General features: G+C 40.5%; 1 protein-coding gene across 2 annotated transcripts; it reads left to right on the forward strand.

Annotated features, from left to right (window-relative positions):
- The first annotated feature begins 1,352 nt into the window (after nt 1-1,352).
- On the forward strand, nt 1,353-18,968 carry TSPAN8 (tetraspanin 8). 2 transcript variants are annotated; one of them, XM_042017767.1, is made up of 9 exons: nt 1,353-1,409; nt 1,649-1,835; nt 7,252-7,311; nt 9,893-10,015; nt 10,647-10,721; nt 10,806-10,913; nt 12,617-12,763; nt 16,044-16,127; nt 18,693-18,968. In XM_042017767.1, the coding sequence occupies exons 2-9, from the start codon at nt 1,776-1,778 to the stop codon at nt 18,744-18,746; spliced, it is 711 nt and encodes a 236-aa protein (XP_041873701.1). In that variant the 5' UTR covers nt 1,353-1,409; nt 1,649-1,775; the 3' UTR covers nt 18,747-18,968. The 2 variants fall into 2 exon arrangements, with proteins under 2 accessions (XP_041873701.1, XP_041873700.1); XM_042017766.1 differs by lacking the exon at nt 1,353-1,409 and having other exon boundaries at nt 1,588-1,835.
- The last annotated feature ends 1,955 nt before the right edge of the window (nt 18,969-20,923 follow it).

Genomic DNA, 20,923 nt, shown 5'->3' on the forward strand with positions numbered 1-20,923 from the left:
AAGCACCTCCTAGCCAACAGTGCTGCATCTCAAGCCTTCCTTGATCAGTATCTACTCTGTGTGAAGATTTACTGCAGCGTAGTTTGTGGTACACAATGTCATTTCTGAACTACACTTAAACTTATTTTATTGCAATTGTATGGTCTGATTGCAGACTTATCTTTTCAAATCCTGTATCATCTGTGATTCCCTTACAACCTTTCATGGTCCTTTTGATACATTTTTATACGGCCGTTTAAACTTTCCTCATTATTCATCTGTGACTACGGCATCCCTCCGTAAAGTCACCCACATTTCTCAATTTGCGTATTTGTGGAGTGTGTTAGATCTAAACTGTACCACACAGTTGTTTCTCCCAATCCTTACAAAATCTGTATTTCATGAGAGCAATTATTTTTAGGAACATTCTCAGAATTAGGGTGAACACTTGAAATCAGGTAGTAAGACAGTTGATATCCTAGAGTTATAACGAAGAGTATTACTCCAGAAAGGAGCACAGGAAGTCATAGGCAGGTATAGATCCACTCCTGAAAATGGGAAAGCTAGTTAAGAGAGCAGCTGGAGGGAGTTGTTTTAAGTGTAGAGTACTGGTGATTTTATTGTGGGTCCTACAGAAGCCAGATTCTAAGTTACATTTTTTTGTCACCATCTGTAGGTGCGTTATATACTAACACTTCCCATTTTTTTTTCAAATACAGAGAGCAGAACCGAGGAACAGGAATTGACATTGAAAACAGGGTTTGGGCTGAGTGGACTTGATAAAACCGTTCAGATCAGTGTGCCCATAATCTCTCACACTGTGTCCACCTCCAAAATTAAAGCTTCTTTATTTTGTGACAAACTCAGAGAAACCTGTGTCTGACCCTCATTCCTACAAGCACTGCTCTATGAGGCTTCTTCAGAAAATAGGCTGATTAAAAAAACCAACAAAAATACCTTTATTTTTCCCTCAAGATTCCTAGTTGGAGGGACACAGAAGAAAACAAACAAGACAAAGCCCAAACCGAATGAAATAAGCTTATTGCCTTGCCTTCTGGAATGAGTCTAGTTCCTATTTCTGAGAGGTATCCTGCATCTAATGCCAGAACTAGGATTACCACGCTGGGGTTCAAAACACTTCTGGAAACCTGCACAGTCGGACATTTTGTGCACAATGCTCAGAGTCCTGGGGTCCTGACTTGGTGAGGAAGGGGAAAAGGATCTGAAGTAGATAGAGGGAGAAAATGTTGGCAGATGCCTTGCCCCACCTCTGCTAGGATAAACCAGACCCATCCCTTTATGCCGGTTGAATATCTGAAGCGGAAGTGTGAACACAACTGAATGAATGCTGGCAGTGAACACAAGGCAGTGAAAGATTAAACCCTGCAATGTAAAGAACTGCAATCATTTCAACCTCCTCTTAAAAGCAGGTCTGTAAAATATTTTTATGATCACTTGCCGAACTATAGCTTTTGCTTCATTATTTACTTTTGAGGTGTAGGGTAAGTAATAGGATTATTACAGAGAAGTACAAATCACAAGACACAGTAAGAGCCTGTGGTGATAACAACTTGTAGTGCTTCCCCAATGCTTGGTTAATGTTTACCTGTGGTAAAGCAACTACTTAAGCAATTGTGGATAACTCGGTCATAATTTTTGCTTTCGGTAGCAGAGCACGGTGTAATTTGACGTGGTTTGAGAGGTTTTCTGAAGACACAAGAACAACTTTTATATCAAGGTCAAACTCTTAGGAAAGCTTCTTCTGCGGCACTTGTTTTTGTCTCAGCTTGTCGAAAATGGCGGGTGTAAGCAGCTGCATTAAGTACTCCATGTTTGTCTTCAACTTCTTATTTTGGGTAAGTTAGCGTTTAAACTGTTATTAGTAATGCATGAAATGTGTTCCCCATTGTCTGAATGCTGTAGTTAAAAGAATTGTAAGGAAAATAGAGCATAAGTGGAACCAGAGTACGATTCTAAATCAGGGAGGGGAGAATATATTTAACTTTTGCCCTTCCCTTTGTCTTTTTTCATCTAAACACTTTTCCCTCTGCATTCAAAAGTAGACAAGCCACAAGTCTGTCTCCCTGCTCATCTTGTGCCTCCCATGTTAAAGGACATCACTCAGTCAGAATGTAAGAGACTCTCCAATAACAATGCACAGTTCTCATCCTTTTATTGCTGCTGTTGGCATGCAAGATCCTGAATATGTAGTTGCAACAGAAAATATGGAAAATTCACTTGAATTTTTAGCCTCCTAATTGATAAACGGTTTTCATATCCTTCTTTGTGGTTCTTTGCGTTACATTCAGTGCATAATTAGTTTCTGATGGTGGGCAGTAAATGTTTGTAAGAATGTATGCGCTGGCAGTACTGCCAACAGCTGTACCAAGGCCGATACAGCACAGCACAGGCCAATACAGCAGGCAGGTTTCTGGGTGTGGGTGTTATTTGAACCATATTTGTTTATTTATCACATCTTATCTGGGTTGCAAGAATTTCAGGTCCTGGAAGCTCTGGAAAGGTTTGAGTTAAAGAACGTTTCTCTCATGGTTCAACCTCACTGTCAGATTTCCTGACAGAGATTTTTCAGGTTCACCAGGGGTTCACTGAAACCAGAAGAGGAACTACTAGACACATTATGGGCTTTGCCTCAAGGGATTTTTTTCAAGTGAAAAGGTGATACCATTCAAAAGGGACCACAAACAGTAGCCTTGGAAAATCTGTGGCTAGACCAAATTCTTTGGTTGCTTATGAACCTCACAAAGAAATTCCTGACAGACCAGCGATGGTTTGGACTGTGTCCCCCAGTTTCTTCCTCCAATTCTATCAAGGCAGATTGAAGATTTTTGACATTTGTGTTGAAGTTTTTATGCAACAATACTTACAAGAATCTATAAGCTTCTGAATTTGAATTCCTGTTCCTCAGGAAGTTTTTCCTGTTTTTGTGGTTTGACCCCAATGAGAAACCAAGTACCACGCAGATGCTCACTCACTCCCCCACCAGCAGGATCGGAGACAGAATTGGAGGTTTAAAAGCTGGAAAATTCATGAGTTGACATAAAGACAGTTTAATAGGGAAAGCAAAAGCCATACATGCAAGCAAAAAAGCCCAAGGAATTAATTCCCTGCTTCACATGGGCAGGCAGATGTTCAGCCATCTCTGGGATGGCAGGGCCCCATAAAGTGAAATGTTTACTTGTGAACACAAATGTCATCACTTCAAACATCCTCTGCCTTTCTCCTTCTTCCTCCCAGATTTATCTACTGAGCATGATGTCAAATGGTTTGGAACATTCCTGTGGTCAGCTATGGTATTCTGTCCAGGGTGTGTCTCCTCCCAACTTCCCACGCACCCCCAGTCCCCTCACCAGAGTAGCAGTATGAAAGGAGAAAGAAAACTCGATGTAAGCCCTGCTCAGCAATAACAAAAACTTCTCTATATTATGAACCCTGTGTTCAGCACAAATCCAAAACACAGCCCTATACCAGCCACTGTGAAGAAAATTACCCCAGCCAAAACCAGCACACCTGTTCACATTCATCTGTGTTTACTGTAAGCTAAAACATGGGGAAATGTCTCAGACTAGCATCAGAAAAGCTCCAAACTACTTCTAGAACGAACACTGGAGTAATGTCCCGTGCCCCCAGAGACAGTATGGATTTCCTAGGGTAAAAAAAGGGGTGGGATCCTGGGGGAGCCTTGAAACAAGCATGTGTGAAACAAACTTCCTATTTTTATACCAAAGTTGGAAAACCCATACTGTATTCTGAGTAAGAGAATGCTGAGAGTATTCGCTGTGCATGTGACTGCCTGGATGGAACAGAGAAGGACAGGAATGCAACTGTAGTTAACTCTTTTAAAGGAAGCTGTTTAGCACTATTAAGATAGGGAAGAATGAAACAGAGAAGGACAGGAATGCAGCTATAGTTAATTATTTTTAGGAAGATGTTAAGTTTAGCATGATCAAGATCAGGAAGAACAGATGTATGGGCTGACAAAACTGAATTTTTTGGTTCACAGTCCTGTCTCTGATTCCTGGAAATCATTAAACTGCAATAGTAAGGTAGAGGGAACAGAGATGATTTTTCAGCCACTTGTCCCACAGCTGCTTTCTCTAGTGTACAAGGCAGTTGACAAGTGGAAAATTATTGATACTGGGAAATGAGGGTGACATTAACCTTAATAGATAAGAATGACGGCTGCCTATTTACCTGGTGCCCTTTCATTTTATGCCCTTTGCAATCTATCAGGGAGTGGCCCCTCTTAGAAGACTCAGGAATGGTCTTCCTAGCCTTCTGATTACTTTTTCTGAGCAGCTCATGCAGCATCCCTCTAAATGTGCAAGCCCTGGAATAGCCTAAGATAGCTCTGCAAATTGACTTTGGCTTCACTACATAACGTGTCCCCTGGGCATCTACATACCCAAGAGCCCCATGTTGGGCTCCAGCACACAAATAGAGTTTTTCATCTTCCTAGTTTGGTGAAAAATAGCTGACTAGGCTTTTAAAGACCTGTGCTTTGGAACTAGGTGCCTATATGGAATTTCTAACAGTCCTTAAATTAACCCTTGTTAGTTCTAACACGTCAGATTTTTCTTCTTTCCCTTCTTTGGAGTTCGCAGGATATCCAGTCTTACCTGCTGTCCTCATTGTGTCAACTTCTGCTACTCCACATCATGCAAAATTGTAGAACTACCTTTTTTTTCCCACCAAATACTGATGTCTGACACTAGTTTGAAGCAACATAGTGACGGAGCATCTTTGATCAGTTGTTAATACCAGACTTGCAGTCCCAGCTACAAACAAAGTGGCCCCTTCCCCGAACCTTGATGTGGACATCTCAATCCCTGAAGTAGCAACGCATGCTTAGCAGGTTTGCTGAGCCAGAGACCACATTCTCTGTAGGACCTTCCTAGAGCTGTAATTTCAGGTGTCTCAAGGAAGTGTTCCAGTCGAATGTTTTCTTTAACAGAAGCAACCTTGTACAAGTTCCTCCTGATATCCTCGAACTGAATGTTTGAAAAGGGTGTGCCAATGGAGGAAATTCCCCATAAATTTGGTATTTGTGTGTATGAGAATTGCAGAGTCTTAATATACTGTTGGTTCAGCACTATGTCAGGCTCATCTGAGGTGATATTGATTTAACTAACTAGGCTGTATTTCCTCATCACACCAAAACTGAAAGCTTGAGGAGGACCTACCAAATTTGAGGGAAGCAGTACTGTTGCTGTTCAGTTTATGAGACTGAGATAAGACCAGTGATTCTTTATCAAGGGTTAAGGCAAAAATACCATAGCCATCTAGTTTCGGGAAAATGGGTGAAGACATTTTCAAATAAGCTAATTTTATTCCATTGGAAAACACTGGTGGTTCATTAAAAATGAAATTTCCTGAAATGAAGTTTATTTACTTGAAACTTTATTTTAAGAAAACTCAAAAATTAAGATGGAGTATTCCAGCAAACTTGACATGTTCAGCTTGGGCTCTTTGGGAACAGACCATTTTTATTTGCTATTTCACAATAGCAAATAAAATATTTATTTGCTTTTCATTGTGTGTTTTTGTACACTTTGTATACTATGAAAATAAACAGAAACAAACCATTAAGATTTTACTGAAATGGAGAATTTTTTACCAACCTAAAAACTCTATTTTAAAAATTAAAATATGTGCACATCTTACTAAAATTTTGATTTATAAATGATGTGTCTATTTTTACGTGGAGGAAATAGTGTAACATTTGCATCTGATTGATGAGTTCCTGTACATTTAGCTAAATTTGCTTCTACTACTCTGCTGTACTTTTATGGGAGGTGCTATGTAATAAAAAAGACAGTGTGACAAACTCTCTTTGGATTTGTACCTGTAGACTCTTCAGTGGAAATTTTCACATTAGCAAGCCCATGTTATCTAGTGAATAGCCACACCACTCACACAGTGCTGCTGAACAAGACCAAAATGTACAGTCATATGATACCATCAGTTTCTAGGCAGATTCAGCAGGATTCAAAAGGTTTCAGTGGGGAGTTCTAGTTAAATCTGATAACATGCTATAGTTGTCATTGACTGTACAACTTTCCTTTTCAGGTTTAAAATGTGCCTATAGGAGCTTTACTTAGATCAGGAAAATGTGTGGTACCCATGTCTGAGTGCTGGCTCTATTCCATATTCAATAATCTGCTAAAGTCATTGACGCTGAATATTATGTGAAAACTTCTGTAAGGGAAGTATTTTTAAGAAAAAATATCTAAAAGATATAAAAATAACTATTTTAATTTCAATAGTCCCAGTCTTCAAGGGAAATTCATAACAACATTTCAGGGCCATTTATGACTTGAGTATTAGTGGCAGATGGAGATAATTCTAAATCTGATTAGTCCCTGGTCCTCAGTGATGTCTCTTTCCTACCAGTCATCTCAGTAGACACAAACCTTACACCTGAGTAGTCTCTTGGCTACCTATGTCCAACATTTAATAAAGAGAAATTCTGTGCAAGAATCATCAGCACCAAGGTTAGGAATAGAGTGACTGGCACACAGGGGAATGGTACCTCAATGATCGATGAAATAGGAGCACAACTAGGGATGAGGGAATGTGTCTGGACCTGGGATTCATCTTCCCTGACTTCAACATCTTAAGGCAAGTCATCCTGGCCAAACATTCTCATGTACAAGACCAAGTTGTACTTGGCTGTTTTCTATAAAAATATAATGGAAACAATTACTCTAGGCATTTTATGAGGACTATTCTAAGGATTGGAGATGGTCAGATATTGCTGCATTTGAAACAGCAGAAAGAATTTATTTAGAACTTTTCCTGATAGCTTTATCCTAGAGAATGTCTCCAGATATGTGTCCTGAATAAATCTAGAAACAACAATTACACAAACATCCCTTATCAAATATCATGTTTCCATTATACAAGAAACAACATTCTTTACAGACACCTTTTACACATACAATAGCAATTTATATTACTCTCTCACCTGACAGAATTTCTGTGTGCTTCCCAAACACATGTATAAATCATCATGAAAATTCATAGTCCTCTGAGGTAGAAACATCAGGGATTTGGTGCATACCTGAAGATTTAACTACACTTATGAATTTTCCTGGAAATGAATCAATATTCTCTGCTCCAGCAATTCATGTTTCTTTTGCTTTGCCAGACAAATGATTTCAGAAGTTTGGACGGCATATGGTGCAATTTGGATACTGAATGTTAGTAAAAAAGTTGCTGACCCTTCTTACTTGTCTTTATTTTCTCCCACAGGTGTGTGGTTCCATTATTCTGGGAGTCTCTATATGGATACGTGTTAGCGGTGCTCAGCAGGTAAATGCAGTCATACCAGCACCATGCAAAAGGTGGAAACCTCTGCATACACTTTAATTTCCCATGTTCATTTGCACAAATTTGCTATGTTTTTGTTGAGGTGGTTTGTGTGGGTGAAGAGGAATGCATTTTATGGTGTTAAGATTAAATATCATGGTGCAGGTAGTCAGATAAAGTGGTTGATGCAAGCAGAGATAGATGACTATGAGAAGTAGCTGCTAGTGTTATTAATGTAGTTTCATGCAGATGCACACAGATTTCTGTCTGAAAATGTGTCTCTCACCTCTAGTGAAAAATAATTATGGTTTTGTTAATGATTTTGGTGTTAGAGAGAATAATGTGGAGCCATGCAGCTCATAGACTTTTCAATGTTTTTCCCTATTAAAATAGTACATTCATATTTATTCCTAGGGTTACTCCGTATGTTTTTAGGGAATATTTTATCTTTCTCACTATATTCAATAACACAACTCTTATTTCCCTAGTAACTATAACTTTGAAAGGGAGAAAGGATTTTTCCCTTGAATTTTCAACAGCTCCTTAAAAACACCTTATCCTTTTCCCCTCATATTTATATATAAAGAGTCTTAGATGCTCAAGAGTCTAGCATTACAATGTCCTAAAAGTCCTCCTGGAGGGTAGAAGAAAGACCCTGAATTGCCCTCCTGGATTTTTGTATGGGTTATTAAATTACTTTGGATATTATGACTTTTATTTTCTGCAAAGCTAGGGAAAATACAGTTTTGAGGAGCTCTTAATCTTGCAGACATGCAGCAGAGGTTGGTCCTGTTGTTGCAAAGACCCCATGGTCCTGTAGGCCCTTTTGCCCAGAGTGTACCGAATGGCACTGACTCTAAGGTTTAAGCAGTACATTTCTTCAAATGAATTTTGGCCATAGAAATGCAAATTAATTTGAAAGCTTAATTTGAATTCTTCTATTTTCAAAAAGACGTTTTTGGCCATAGAAGTGAAAAAATGGCCAGGTGTGTCATGGAAGCATTTTTTTTTCAACTTTCAGATTGAGCCTTTAGTATAGATCAAGTTGCAGTTCTTCAGATAACTCCCCTGTTGCTCTAGCACAGTCTGTCAGTTAAGAACAATAATTTTTAAGCCAGTATTTTCCCACCTGGAAATAAAAAGATGGTGGAGGTAAGAAGATAGCTTTGTATATTTCCTGCCATTTGGCTGATGACACTGTTTCCCTTAGCCAGTCCGAGATGTCTCATCTGGCAGAGCATGGATGCAAGTGAACTCTGTTCAGGATGACACTGTGTCATCGGGTAAATTAGGTCATGGTGGAGAGTTCTGCCATTCTCTTCTGTGGAATAGGAAGAATCACAACTTTCCCTCCTCAATCAACATTTTACTAGAAGCTAAAACTGCCATACTTGATAGTTGACAATCTGTAGTATGATGCCTCAAACGATACAATGGAGCTTGGACAACCACAACTACTACCATATCTTATTTTTTTGAGAGATTTCCTATTCAGAAAGGAATATTTAAATGTGTGACAAACTGCTTTCCTGAAACGACACTTAGTACTCCCCAAAAACCTAGAATTAAGAGTCAGGACAAAAACTGAAAGCATTTTCTCACATTTTTGCCTCAAGGCAGGCAAAGTTCCCATTCAAAACCAATGTATGTTTCACCTCAGTAATAACTGAGCAGAGCATAAGGATTTGGCTGTAGATGAATAGAGCTTTCTAAGAATAAATAACAGGAGGTTCAGTCCAACTTGGAAAGGGAAAGAACAACACATTCTTCAAATTATACTTGTCTATATACCTTTGCAATTTCCATCAGAAGATACATGTGACAACTTCCAGACATTTTTGCTAATCTTGGCACCAGTCACACTGGAAAATATTCTTTGAACACTTTTCTCTATTTTGGCCTTTGGCCTTAGTCAGTCCTGTGGGAACTGAATAATTTGATATTTAATAATATTGAGGTATATGAATTGTTTAGTTGAATGTCCCACACATCAAAATAAAGTTATTATCTCTGAGGGTAATATTGGAGAGCAAGCCTGGGGAAAAAAAAAAAAGAAAAAAAAAAAAAGAAAGAAAGAAAGCTGCCTTGGAAAATACATCTAACTATTTCTCTAATATATCCAGCATCGCTCTGAGAAGTGTTCTCTCAGGAACAGTCACAGAGTATATTCCTGGCCTTCTAATGACAAACAGAGAGTTTTTTTCTTTAACATTTGGTTAATGTAGAAGAGGTTTTGAGATAATCAAGTCTCCTACTTCCAGTAAAAGGCAAAGATTCATTGACTGAAAACCAACTGAAAGCCCCTTTAAAGACAGAAGATCTTTATCTATTCATTTACTTTGTAAAATTGACTTTCATCTTGTGCAGAAACAAAGATTGTGAAAAAACAGATTTTACAAAGCTCTCCACCAAAACATTTGAGAAGGGAGCATTAGAGCTTTGTTTATTTATGGATCAGAATTTGTCCATAGTTGTTACTCAGTATATTTATCAGTTACAAAATAATTATCTTGTTTTGGGTAATACGGATGTTTTTAGGAGGACCTTCTTGTAGCTGGAAGATTTTTTTTCCCTCTCTTTTCAGGGGATGGACAGCGGCATGCTTGCAGGAGTTAATCTACTAATAGCCGTGGGCTCCATCATTATGGTCCTTGGGTTCCTGGGATGTTGCGGTGCTGTAAGGGAGAGCCGGTGCATGCTGATGTTGGTAGGAAAAAAACCCATTTGTCTGCCTTTAACAGGCCACAGCTTCATTTGATGGATAGAGTCCTTGCAAGTATTATGAAACAAGAATGAGAACCTTTTAATTTAACCAAAAGCATGATTATGATCCTGTGTTTTCATTTCTTACCTTGATTTTGGGCCCCTTCTGAATTCTATTGTGGTAAAAATGATGGTTGGTCTCATCAGCAAGAAGACAAGGTCCAGAGAGACCTGGGCATGTCACTAGCTTTTCTTCTATCCAGACACCATCAAAGTTCCCTCTATCAACTTTCCCCCATTACCTATCTTATTTAATTTTATAAATTCCCAGTTGCTCCCTTTGCTGGTCCACCTAGAATGTCCTCCCTGTCCTCCTGCCCAACTCCCACCTACACACTGTTATCATGCCACTATTCTGGTGTGCGCCTTGTTTTGATCACCAGCTGAGCACACTCTGTCTCGAGCACCACTTTTTCTCATCGTCAAAGAAGAAATAATTGGAGCAGCTCTGACTGGAACATCATTCTACCTACATGGTTATTCAAGCACATGAAAGAGAAATGTTAACTTAGAAGAAATTATATCACCTTGGTCAAAAGTAATATAGTTTTCTACCCCTTCTGTTTTCTTTCCAGTTTTTCATTGGACTACTTCTGATTGTGATTCTTCAGGTCACAGGAGGTATTTTAGGAGCAGTGTACAAATCTCAGGTACAGTATTATTCAAGATTTTCATTGATGTCTTCATATAGTTTTGTTTCTTTCAAAAAATTAATAATATATTTTAACTTGCAGGTGGAATTAGCCCTTAACCTTACTCTAACGGCAAATATGGAAGCACTGCAAAGCACTACAGGAGCAGAGAAAGAGTATCAAGAGACATTCCAGAAGTTTGAGAGAGAGGTAATTAAACAGTAAAAAAAAATGAAAGGGTTGTTATCTCTTTCATCTCTAGCATCTGTCTCTGCTTCATTTTAAGACTACTCTGTCACAGACTTGAATTTCATTCCCTGGGGATAGGGAAGGGTTTGACTTAAAGACAAGTTGAAATACCACAGAAGGAGCTTCTGTTGTCTTGATAGGACATGGTCTTCCCGTGATGATTTCTTTGTGCAATAGTGTTGTCTGTAAGAGCAATGAAGCAAGGACACACCACATGCAAGTGAAATTGACAGTTAGCTAAGCTCTTTCATGAGAGAACTGCATGGCCCTTTCCTACAGCTTTTCCTTCTGAAGGAACATTAATCCTTCACCATATCTCAAATAAGAACACTCCAGTACTTTTAAGGAAAGATAACCCCAGGGATGAGGAAAACACAGGAGTGTATTTAATTTGGAATATCCGACTGCTATAAAGTCATTAAATGCCATGCTTTACTGTGTGACAAGTGGGAAGAAAATATGATGAGAAGTTTATTTTTGTTCTGTTTATACTTTTCCTGGCGCCCCCACCCTGCAAGATGCCAGATGGTCGACACTTAGTGTGAGCTTGCTCCAGGGTATCATGCAGAGAATTCCCTGGAATCTCATTGATATAATTGACAGCACACACCCCTTCCCCTCCCACAAGTACCTGGGCCTGTACATTGATGGAATGCCTGCTCTTCTGGGTTTTTTAGTCCCTGATGGGTGATGACTTTGATGGATAGACTTAAAGTTAATTCTTATGCTTTTAAAGACTGCTGTATGAAAGAAAATGAAACAAGGAACAATATTTAGGTGTCTTATGTTACCTCCACTTCTCCTTCCCATTCCACTTCCAGCCTTGTCCTCTGCTTCTGAGACAGCTTATTTCTTCTGATATAATAAGCAACTCTCTGGAGAGATGAGCAAAATGAAAAATACCATCATTACTGCACTAATTTTTAAATGTACCAGAACTGCTATATTATGTCCCACAGCCTTTGCTTTTTATACAAAATTATGTGAACATTTCCAGCTGGTTTTTAATAGAGGGAGAACCTCAAACCCAACTTTGCACCCCTGAGCTTTAGTGGCTTCAATATAGTGGAGCATGAAGTGAAACTGCACCTGGTTTAGGTTTCACAAACCCCAAATGGAGCCCTGGTCTCCTCAGTCCATTTCTAATTTAAAGGGATAACCATCATTCAAAGTGGTTATTTTTCTAGATTTTGGAGTTTTATGTGCCTGAATTTTACATTTCCAGCCTGGCTTTTCAAGATGTGAAATGTGGATGATACTGGAGCCAGCAACTTACCTTCTGCAAGTATAACCGACAGAAAGAAGTCTTGATTCTCAAAACATGCTACACCCAGTGTTCCAGTTCCATTCTGGCATTGATAATTACTAGCTTTATAGTATGTAAATGTTTATTGAGCACTTTATACTGAAAATTTGGTCTTTTTTCCCCCTATCTCTTCTTTCTTTTTTTTTTTTTTTTTTTTTGACTTGTGCACTTACATTCTTATAAGTGGTATGGAAATGTAAAGGGTGTTTGAGACATACCAATTTGGGACAACTTCCACATGGAAAAAGATGAGATAAAATTTGGGTTTTGTTGTTCCTCTCAGCTCCCTCACCTACTCTCTTCAAACTGAAAATCACCTCTTTTTTAACTCTTCTCCCCATTTACTCCTTTCTTGCAGAACCAATGCTGTGGATTGCTGAATGGAGCTGAAGACTGGGGAAAAAATTTTAACAAACCTGCCTCAAAAATCTGTGAGTGTGAACTAGAGAACCCCTCTAGTTCAGACCTCTGCACCAAATATCAAGGCAGATACATCTATAAAAAGGTGAGAAAAATGTTTACTCTTCTTTCCAAAGAGCCAAGTTTTAACCCAAGGTTATCTTTGGTGACTGGCAAAGTCAGCAGTTCTGCATCTCTCTGAAAACGGAAGGTTTTGCATTCTCTTTGTTAGCCAGAATTACCCCTGTGCCATGTGTTAAGAAGTGACTGTTCATAATTTTGCTCCTTCCTCTTCCTGAGATGCTTCCAGTTTAGGCCCTTAGCAATCTGCAAGGTTACTATTGATGAAAATAATCATGACTTTGGGGTCAGGGTATGCCTCTGGGTCAGAGCTGCACATCAGCTACCCTTTGGCCCTCATTCCCCTCCCAGAAGGTTATGTTCCCACTCAGGCTCATTGTGGTAGTAGAAATGTTGACTTAGAGACTTTCAAAATGCTAAGGTATATTGAAAATCAAATACAATAAATTCAAGACCTTTGGGGTTTTATAATCCTTTAATAAAAAACCCACACTCGTTTTGCAGGACCTGCTGGAAAGAAATCTTGTATACTGTAGGATTCATGGCAGAATACTCAAAGAGTGATTTCTTACAACTACAGCCTTTTGAAAATCTTAAAACAATTAATATAATAATAAGGCAAAATATCTGGTGACAGGCAACAAGAAAACACACTCAGGAGAGTACCATCTAGTAGACAGTAGAGATCCCAATTAACAAATTTCATGGTTTGCCTGTCTCCTTATGAGTAAATCTGGACTCCATGGGTATGAAAAAAAATATGAAAAAATAAGTGCGCAAAATAATTGAATAGCAAAAAATAATTGAAGTTTTACAATGCAGGTGGTGCAAAGTTTGCCAGTATGCACCTAGCACCAAGCAGGTTTTAGCAAATGTCCATTCTGGTTGTATAATTCTCCAATTGTACAGGTCCTTAGTCAGGTCCTGCCTGAGCAGTAAGTTCCTCCCCATGTAATCCCACAGAAGCAAATACTATTTCGAAGAAAAGAAACAGTCTGGTTAAGTAGAGGATGCCAGAACCCAATCTGGAAATAAGATGTATACAAAGAGGCTGTTTTGGCCACACTTTAATGTCTTTTTGGCCTCAGGCAAGCCCTCAAAGGACACATGAGAAGCCATCTGTGAAATTACTGCAGGTGCAAGATATCACAGATTTCATGGTGGTATGAGATTCTAATAGAGATATCCAACTCTTCTGATATGGGAAAAAAGATTTGAAATTCAGTGCAGTTATGAGTCAGCTTAAATGAGAGGTTTTTTGGAAGAACTAGAAGACCCATGTGTTTATTGTGAGAGAGGAAATGTGGTGAAAAAATACAACTACATTTGGAGGGAAGACAGTCATAGTGTTGTAACAGCAATGTAATTTTGATGGATTTAAGCTGTACTTGGCTTTCCCTCCAGTTTGCAGAACGAGGATTGTCAGTGCCTGGAGAAAATGTAGTCACTGTAAGAACAGATGTATGCATATATGCAAAAGGAGAGTAGTCTGCTCAGAACTTCAGTAGTAGAATCTTAGAATAAGCTGAGTTGGAAGGGACCCATCAGGACCATTGAATCCAGTTCCTGGCTCTGCACAGGACAGCCCCAAGAATCACACCATGTGCATGAGAGCGTTGTCCAAACACTTCTTGAGCTCTGTCAGGCTTGGTGCTGTGACCACTGCCCTGGGGAGACTCTTCCAGTGCCCAGCTACCCTCTGAGTGAAGAACCTTTTCCTGATATCCAACCTAAACCTCCCCTGACTTAGCTTCATGACCTTTCCTTGAGTCCTGTCACTGTTCATGAGAGTGAAGAAGTCAGTACCTACCCCTCTGCTTCCTCTCATGAGGATGCTGAAGACCCAGATGTCTCTGCTCCCAGTCTCCTCTTCTCCAGGTTGAATAGAGCAAGTGCCCTCAGCCACTCCTCATACGGCTCCCCCGTCAAGGCTCTTCACTGTCCTCACAGCCCTCCTTTGGACAATCTCTAACAGCTTTATACCTTTCATATATTATGATGCCCAAAACTGCCCCCAACACTCGAGGTGAGGTCGCCCCAGTGCAGAGCAGAGCAGGACAATCCCCTCCCTTGCCCAGCTGGTGATGCTGTGCCTGATGCACTCCAGGACAGGGATGGCCATCCTGGCTGACAGGGCACTGCTGACTCATGTTCAACTTGCCACCAACCAGATCCCCAGGTCCTTTTCCCATGGCACTGCTCTCCAGCATCTCATTCGCCAGTCTAATCACAACATAACCAGGGTTGCAAAATCCGGCACTTGACCTTGTTAAACCTCATATAATTGGTGGTTGCCCATCCCTCTGTTTTGCCGAGCTCTCTCTCTAGGGCCTTTCTGCCCTCAAGAGAGTCAACAGCTCCTCCTAGTTTAGTGCTGTTGGCAAACTTACTTAATATTCCTTTGAGTCCTGCATCCAAGTTGTTAAAGGAACATGTTGAAGAGACTGGACCAAGGAGGGAGCCCTGCAGAATCCCTCTACTAACCAGACTCCAGCCTGATGTTACCCCCCCTTACTATAATTCTTTGTGCCTGACCCATGAGCCAGTTGCTCACCCATGGCATAACATGGTTATTTAGCTGTATGCTGGGCATTTTGTCCAGAAGGATACTGTGAGACAGCATCAAAATCTTTGCTGAAGTCCAGAAAGATTACATCTACCAGCTTTCCAAGATCAGCTCGATGGGTTATCCTGTCATAGAAGGAAATCAAGTTCAACAAGCAGGACTTTCCCCTCATGAAGCCATGCTGATCACTCTCTTACATCCAGCCCCAGTCTAAGAACACCAAACATTTGACAAAATTAATTTTTAAGCTAGGTTTTATAACCAAATATTTTTAGTTTATCCAAAGTCTAATAATAAACCTTGAAGTTTCAAATCCAAAGATTAGATTGGTGGGAAACTGAAGTTCCCTTTCAGATCTGGTCATGGCTGCCTTGGCTCTTTCCTAGTAGTGAATGATCATCAAGGGAAAGTAAGAAAAAACCACTTCTTTCCTTGTTAACTGAAAATTATGCAAACATTAGGCATTACAGCTGTATGTCTTCCTTTGAAACAGTAACTTTTTATGGTCAGCTACTAAATCTTCATGCTTGGGAAGGCAAAGACTTTCGCAGAGCATAAAGTACACATGTGCTTTCTGTGTTCATTAGCAACAAGCCAGAGTAAATTCAAATAGCCTTTCTTTAGCAGAGAGTTAAAGAGAAAGAGAGAGTTTGAGAGAGTTTATTTAGAAGATTCTTTCCTATATAACCATAGAATAATGTTGCTTACCTATAATTAATAATTTTGTTTTATTTTTCAGCCTTGTGGAGAAGTGATTATGAAAATACTAAAAGACAATCTGGCCATAATTATGGGGATCTCCTTTGGACTGGCTGTTATTGAGGTACCAATGTACACTGTTAAAATATTTAGTAGCTGACAGGAAATATGTTCTACTTGGAAATACATTGGGAATGGGATTAAAACACATGGCTTGCTCAATTAATAGACAAGGGAAAACCACCTCTCAGCTATAACCTTACTGTTATTACATATAAACAGTATATGGCTGCTGAGATGCAAACTTCAGGTGGGACCAGACCACCCTGCTGCCAGTACAAGTGTATCACATGGGACATTTTCTTCAAAAAAATTGCCAGTCCTGAGGCCACGCTGTGCCCTGACACTGAGGCCCTGTGTACAGAGACGTGTGCGAATAAACAGCACAAGAAGACATGAGGGAGAATAGCCAGACTTTTCCTCCTCTTCCTCATCTTTGCTTGAGGAAAAAGTCAACTCCTAAGAAAACTTAGCCCCTAAAGTACGTATTCCTATCATTGAGAAGTTTTGATGCAAAATTATAATGCTGAGGCATTAAAACTTTAAGCATCAAGATCCTGCATGAATGTGTCTGAGTGCACACGTGTGATGCTCCATATATTCCTGTGTGTAAACCACCACAGAGTATGTGAACTGTTTATTTTAATTTCCTCACCATACACTGAAGAATAACATGCAAGATTTTCTCTGAAGAGAGGTGGAAAAGAAGTGAGGCTAACCAGTCAGCTACTTGATTTTGATTTGAATAGGAGAAAATGATAAAGAAACAGGGAATTTCATCATGATGCTTTCTTCAGTCATTTTTTTTTCTTTTCACTCTTCCTCCTTCTTTTTCCTCCACCCTCACTCTCCACCAATGGATGTTTGAGGGAAAAAAAGAAATGACAAAGATTGCTGTGGAAAGTTCAGTCTGTTACTCAAAGCAAAAACTTCTTAACATCATTGGCAGAGGATTGCTCCTCGTGGTAGAAGAGTGGACAAGAGCCCCAACTCTGTGTTTCCAGGAAAACTGGAAAAGTGTGTTTCCAGGAAAATAGTAGTAAGTGGGGAAGAACTATGTAGCTGCAGCACTGGAAGAGGACAGGCCACCAACTTCTTACTCAGCACAGGCTTTGTGGTATTTAAGGAGCTATATGTGGGGGGTCAGATCTCTCACCCATATGTTTACTTTGAGGGGAAAATAGGTGAAATACACCAATATTAAATGGCCTTAAAAATATAAAAGAGGTGTAAAATTGCTTCTGTATCCCTAAGGCAAATTATAAGTCACTTTGCTCTAGTTACTGCAGTTATGTGAGCTGTAGCCTTTAGTTCATTGGCCATCATTCTTTCCTGTTTCCAGCTGCGTTTTCTATGGTGGCTGCCTCTCCCAATCATAAAAGGATTAGAAAAAAAAAAGAATAAACAATATGAGACTCAGATAGCACAAACTGTGAGATGGTTATTTACACTTGATAAACATTTGGCCTTTCCATATTAACTCAAGCAACTGGCCTCTTGCTTAACCACCTCTCTGCTCCAGAAAATCCCAAATAAAAAGAAGTGGTCTTCCTTCCTCTGCCTGCTTCATTATACCACTTGTGGGCTGCTACTGCTTTCAGCTCACCCTACTAGTGAAAACTATACAGATAAGAAGGGCCCAGTTTCATGTGGGTGCAAGGACAAATGTACCATGCAAGGGCATGGTATGTCAGGGAAGCCCTGTCAGTTTATTCCAGCAGTGAGTCCATCCCTTTGTCTTAGCTCTGTGTTACATATGCTCTTCTCTGTCTCTATTTTAAGTAGATAAAGTATTCCAGTGTTTATGGCTTCAAAGGTGTCAGTTGGGTGCTTTCCATTTTTGTGGAACACCTTCACAGACTGGTTAGTTTTAAATCCAGAAGGAAGCTTTCTGATCTGATCTCACCAGCTGTCTGCCACAATTCATGGAATTTTACCCAGTAATTCCCAATACAGAAGGTGATCCTACCGAATTTTCTATTTCAAGTAACAGCTTCTTCAGTGAACTCACTATTGTTTCTAACCCAAGTCCATAAATGATAAATTTAAAATACTTGTTGCATGATCATTTGCAACTCAAAACAGTGAGGTATGTGTACAGATGTATACCTGTATACAGTATGCACACGTATGTGTATACCTGTATACATACGCTTCACACATATAGTTACACAAAAGAGAGTGACACTAGAAAAGAAGATTTCAAAGGGAGACAACCCTTAGAATACACAGTGAACATCCCTCTAACTTTATCAGAAAAGGAAATGCTCAATTTTTGTCCAAATTCCTTAACTTGTCAGTAATTACTGCTCCATTACAGCTAACAACTGCATTTTAAACACCCAGAGGTATGGGGTTCCCCATCCACAGAGGCAATCCATCTTTAAACAAATGAAACTTCTCCATGATGTCTGCAGTCTTACCTGTGGTATATACTGACTTCATTAAAATGTCTCTATTCTGGAGTTGTACTCTGTAAGAGCCACATTGGAAAAAATCTTCTGCATAGCAGATTTAGCCCGCATGTGAATCCAAGACATTTTCAAACAAAATATTCCCATTGTGTATCAGTTGTATCTTGGGATTTCCAGCACTGCCAAGTAATACCAGAAATATCTTTGTTTTCCAGATTCTTGGTTTGGTGTTTTCTATGACCCTCTACTGCCAGATCAGGAGAAAATGAAACTGTCAAAGTGTCAGAATGATGTCACCAGTCAAATCAAGACCTTTCTAGATAGAAGGCTAGAGATTTGGTTTGGCACATTCAGACAAATATATGCATGTCCCAGGCAGCTGTTCTGATGAAAACAGCAGCCCTTGTCCACATGATGTCTTTATCATTCATAAGACTTAATGATGTGAATATGATTTTTTTATTTGCAATAAACATCTTTGTTTATGTTTCTGAGGTGTTTATTTTGTCTGAAGACAGCAATAATGTCATGCTGAGAGTCTGATTTCACCATGTGGTGTGCCCTCATGAGTGTTGAACCACCCACAGCCAGAGTCACCATAAACAGCTGCAAACCATCATGCAGTGGCTGACTGCTCCAGGGAACTCAGGCCCCTGGGCACCTCTGCTTGTGGAGCAGGGTGTTTTCATTAAGAGAGTTGTGGGTCAGTTTGACACTTGATGTGGTCAGGGTTTTGTTACCTGTGAAAAGGGCAGGGACTAACTTGCATCGTGTCCAAATAGGAAAGCCACAGCTCCTTTCAGGGATGTTTAAATCAGTATCCTGGCAGCTGAGATGGTCGCTGTCTGGCCCAAATGATGCTTAGGTTGCATAAATAAGCTGGATGTAGTAGTATATGTTTTGCAAATAAGCATCAGTGGTAGAATCCAAGACCATGTGGAGGCAAAGCATACACAGAAGTCATGCAGGTAAGGCTTTGCCCAGGGTGGCTGAGGCAAGTGGGTGGACAAACACAGGGCATGGCCGGCAGCACAGCAGCAGCCACATAAAGCCTGCCTACCTTTGGACTGACCACTGCATGCAAGTGTTTGGGCCCTGAGGTACTGACAGCCCTGATTGTTCCTGCCCAGCTGCCTGGGGTACTCTGCACACTGCCCATGGCAAGGACACCACATCAGCCTCCTGGGCCAGTTGGTCCCTGCCCCACCAATGTCACAATAGGGCTGGTCTCCAGCTCCCCTGCCTGGTCATGGAGTCCCACCAAGATGGGCCCACCCATGTGTCCTGGTGTGGCCTCAGCCCATGCCCAGGAAGTGCCTGATGCCGGGGACTGGGGCTGCCCTGGTGCCCTGCACTGCCCCACTTCTGACTGGGATGGAGGGATGGGCCAGACTCTGCCTTGCCACCCCAGCGGACCCCATGTGGTCCCAGCCCCTGGGGAGCTGCTGGCGTAGGTTACCCTCTAACAAAAAGTAGATGGCATCAGGGACAAGATTTTTAAGGTATGAGGAGGTCTAATGATGCCCACAGGGACCTGCTGAGGTTTTACACAGCAGGCTGGTGGCCTCCCTGGTGTGTGTTGGGATTAACTGATTTATTCAGCTCCACTGGACCCCCATCTTCATATTAGGAGCAATGATAAACACCTCACACAGCTGCTCTTAAGAGAAAACCATGTATCATGTTCCTCTAGTTAAAGACCCCTCAGGTGCCCTCAACCATCTCAAAGCACACCCTGACTGCTCCCATCCTGACAGAGCAATGCAACTGTTGCTTACAAATGCATTAAAAGCTTTCCGAGATCAGAGACCTTTGTCCATGCCTTATTCCAACAGAACTGGGTTCAGGTAAAATTAATCTGCAGCAACCAGAATTTTTTTAAAACTCAACCGGAGGAAATTTCTGTCCCATCTCCCAACCTTCCCTAGCACTCAGACCATTAGGCCAGGCAGTGATTCCTGCTTTCAGTAATTCATGTGTCTCCCAGGAAAGTCATCTAGCTACCAGACAGTTCTGGCACTTGTCCTTCCCTCTGCTGAACCTCAGAAGCTGTGCCAGAAAAATTCAAACTTTGTTGGACCAGAAAAAAACCATGACTCCATAACCCAGCTGTACTAACTGGAAAAAGAAATGCTGGCTTCTAGTTCCTTCTCCTCCCCAGAGTGTTTTTTTCTTTGCATATCTTATCCATGATCTGAAGTCCTGGGAGCTGAGCCTGAATCACCCAGATCATGGTATGGCACCTAGAGTCCTGGATTATCACTACAGAAAAAAATTGGGAATATAAGGGCAGCATGGAGAGAGAATTGCACATTCCTCTTCTTCCTCCTCCTTCCCATCAGGAGGATTAGTCTCTTATTTGAATGAGGCACCAGAGGGACTCCCACAGAAAGGGGTCTTAGAGCTGTGGATGCCTAATGGATGGACATGAAGGGGAAATTACAGC

Source organism: Corvus kubaryi, unplaced genomic scaffold (assembly GCF_017639235.1).
Source record: "Corvus kubaryi isolate FWS band 111438036 unplaced genomic scaffold, C.kubaryi_AGA036_p1.0 137, whole genome shotgun sequence".
NCBI classification, from domain to species: domain Eukaryota; kingdom Metazoa; phylum Chordata; class Aves; order Passeriformes; family Corvidae; genus Corvus; species Corvus kubaryi.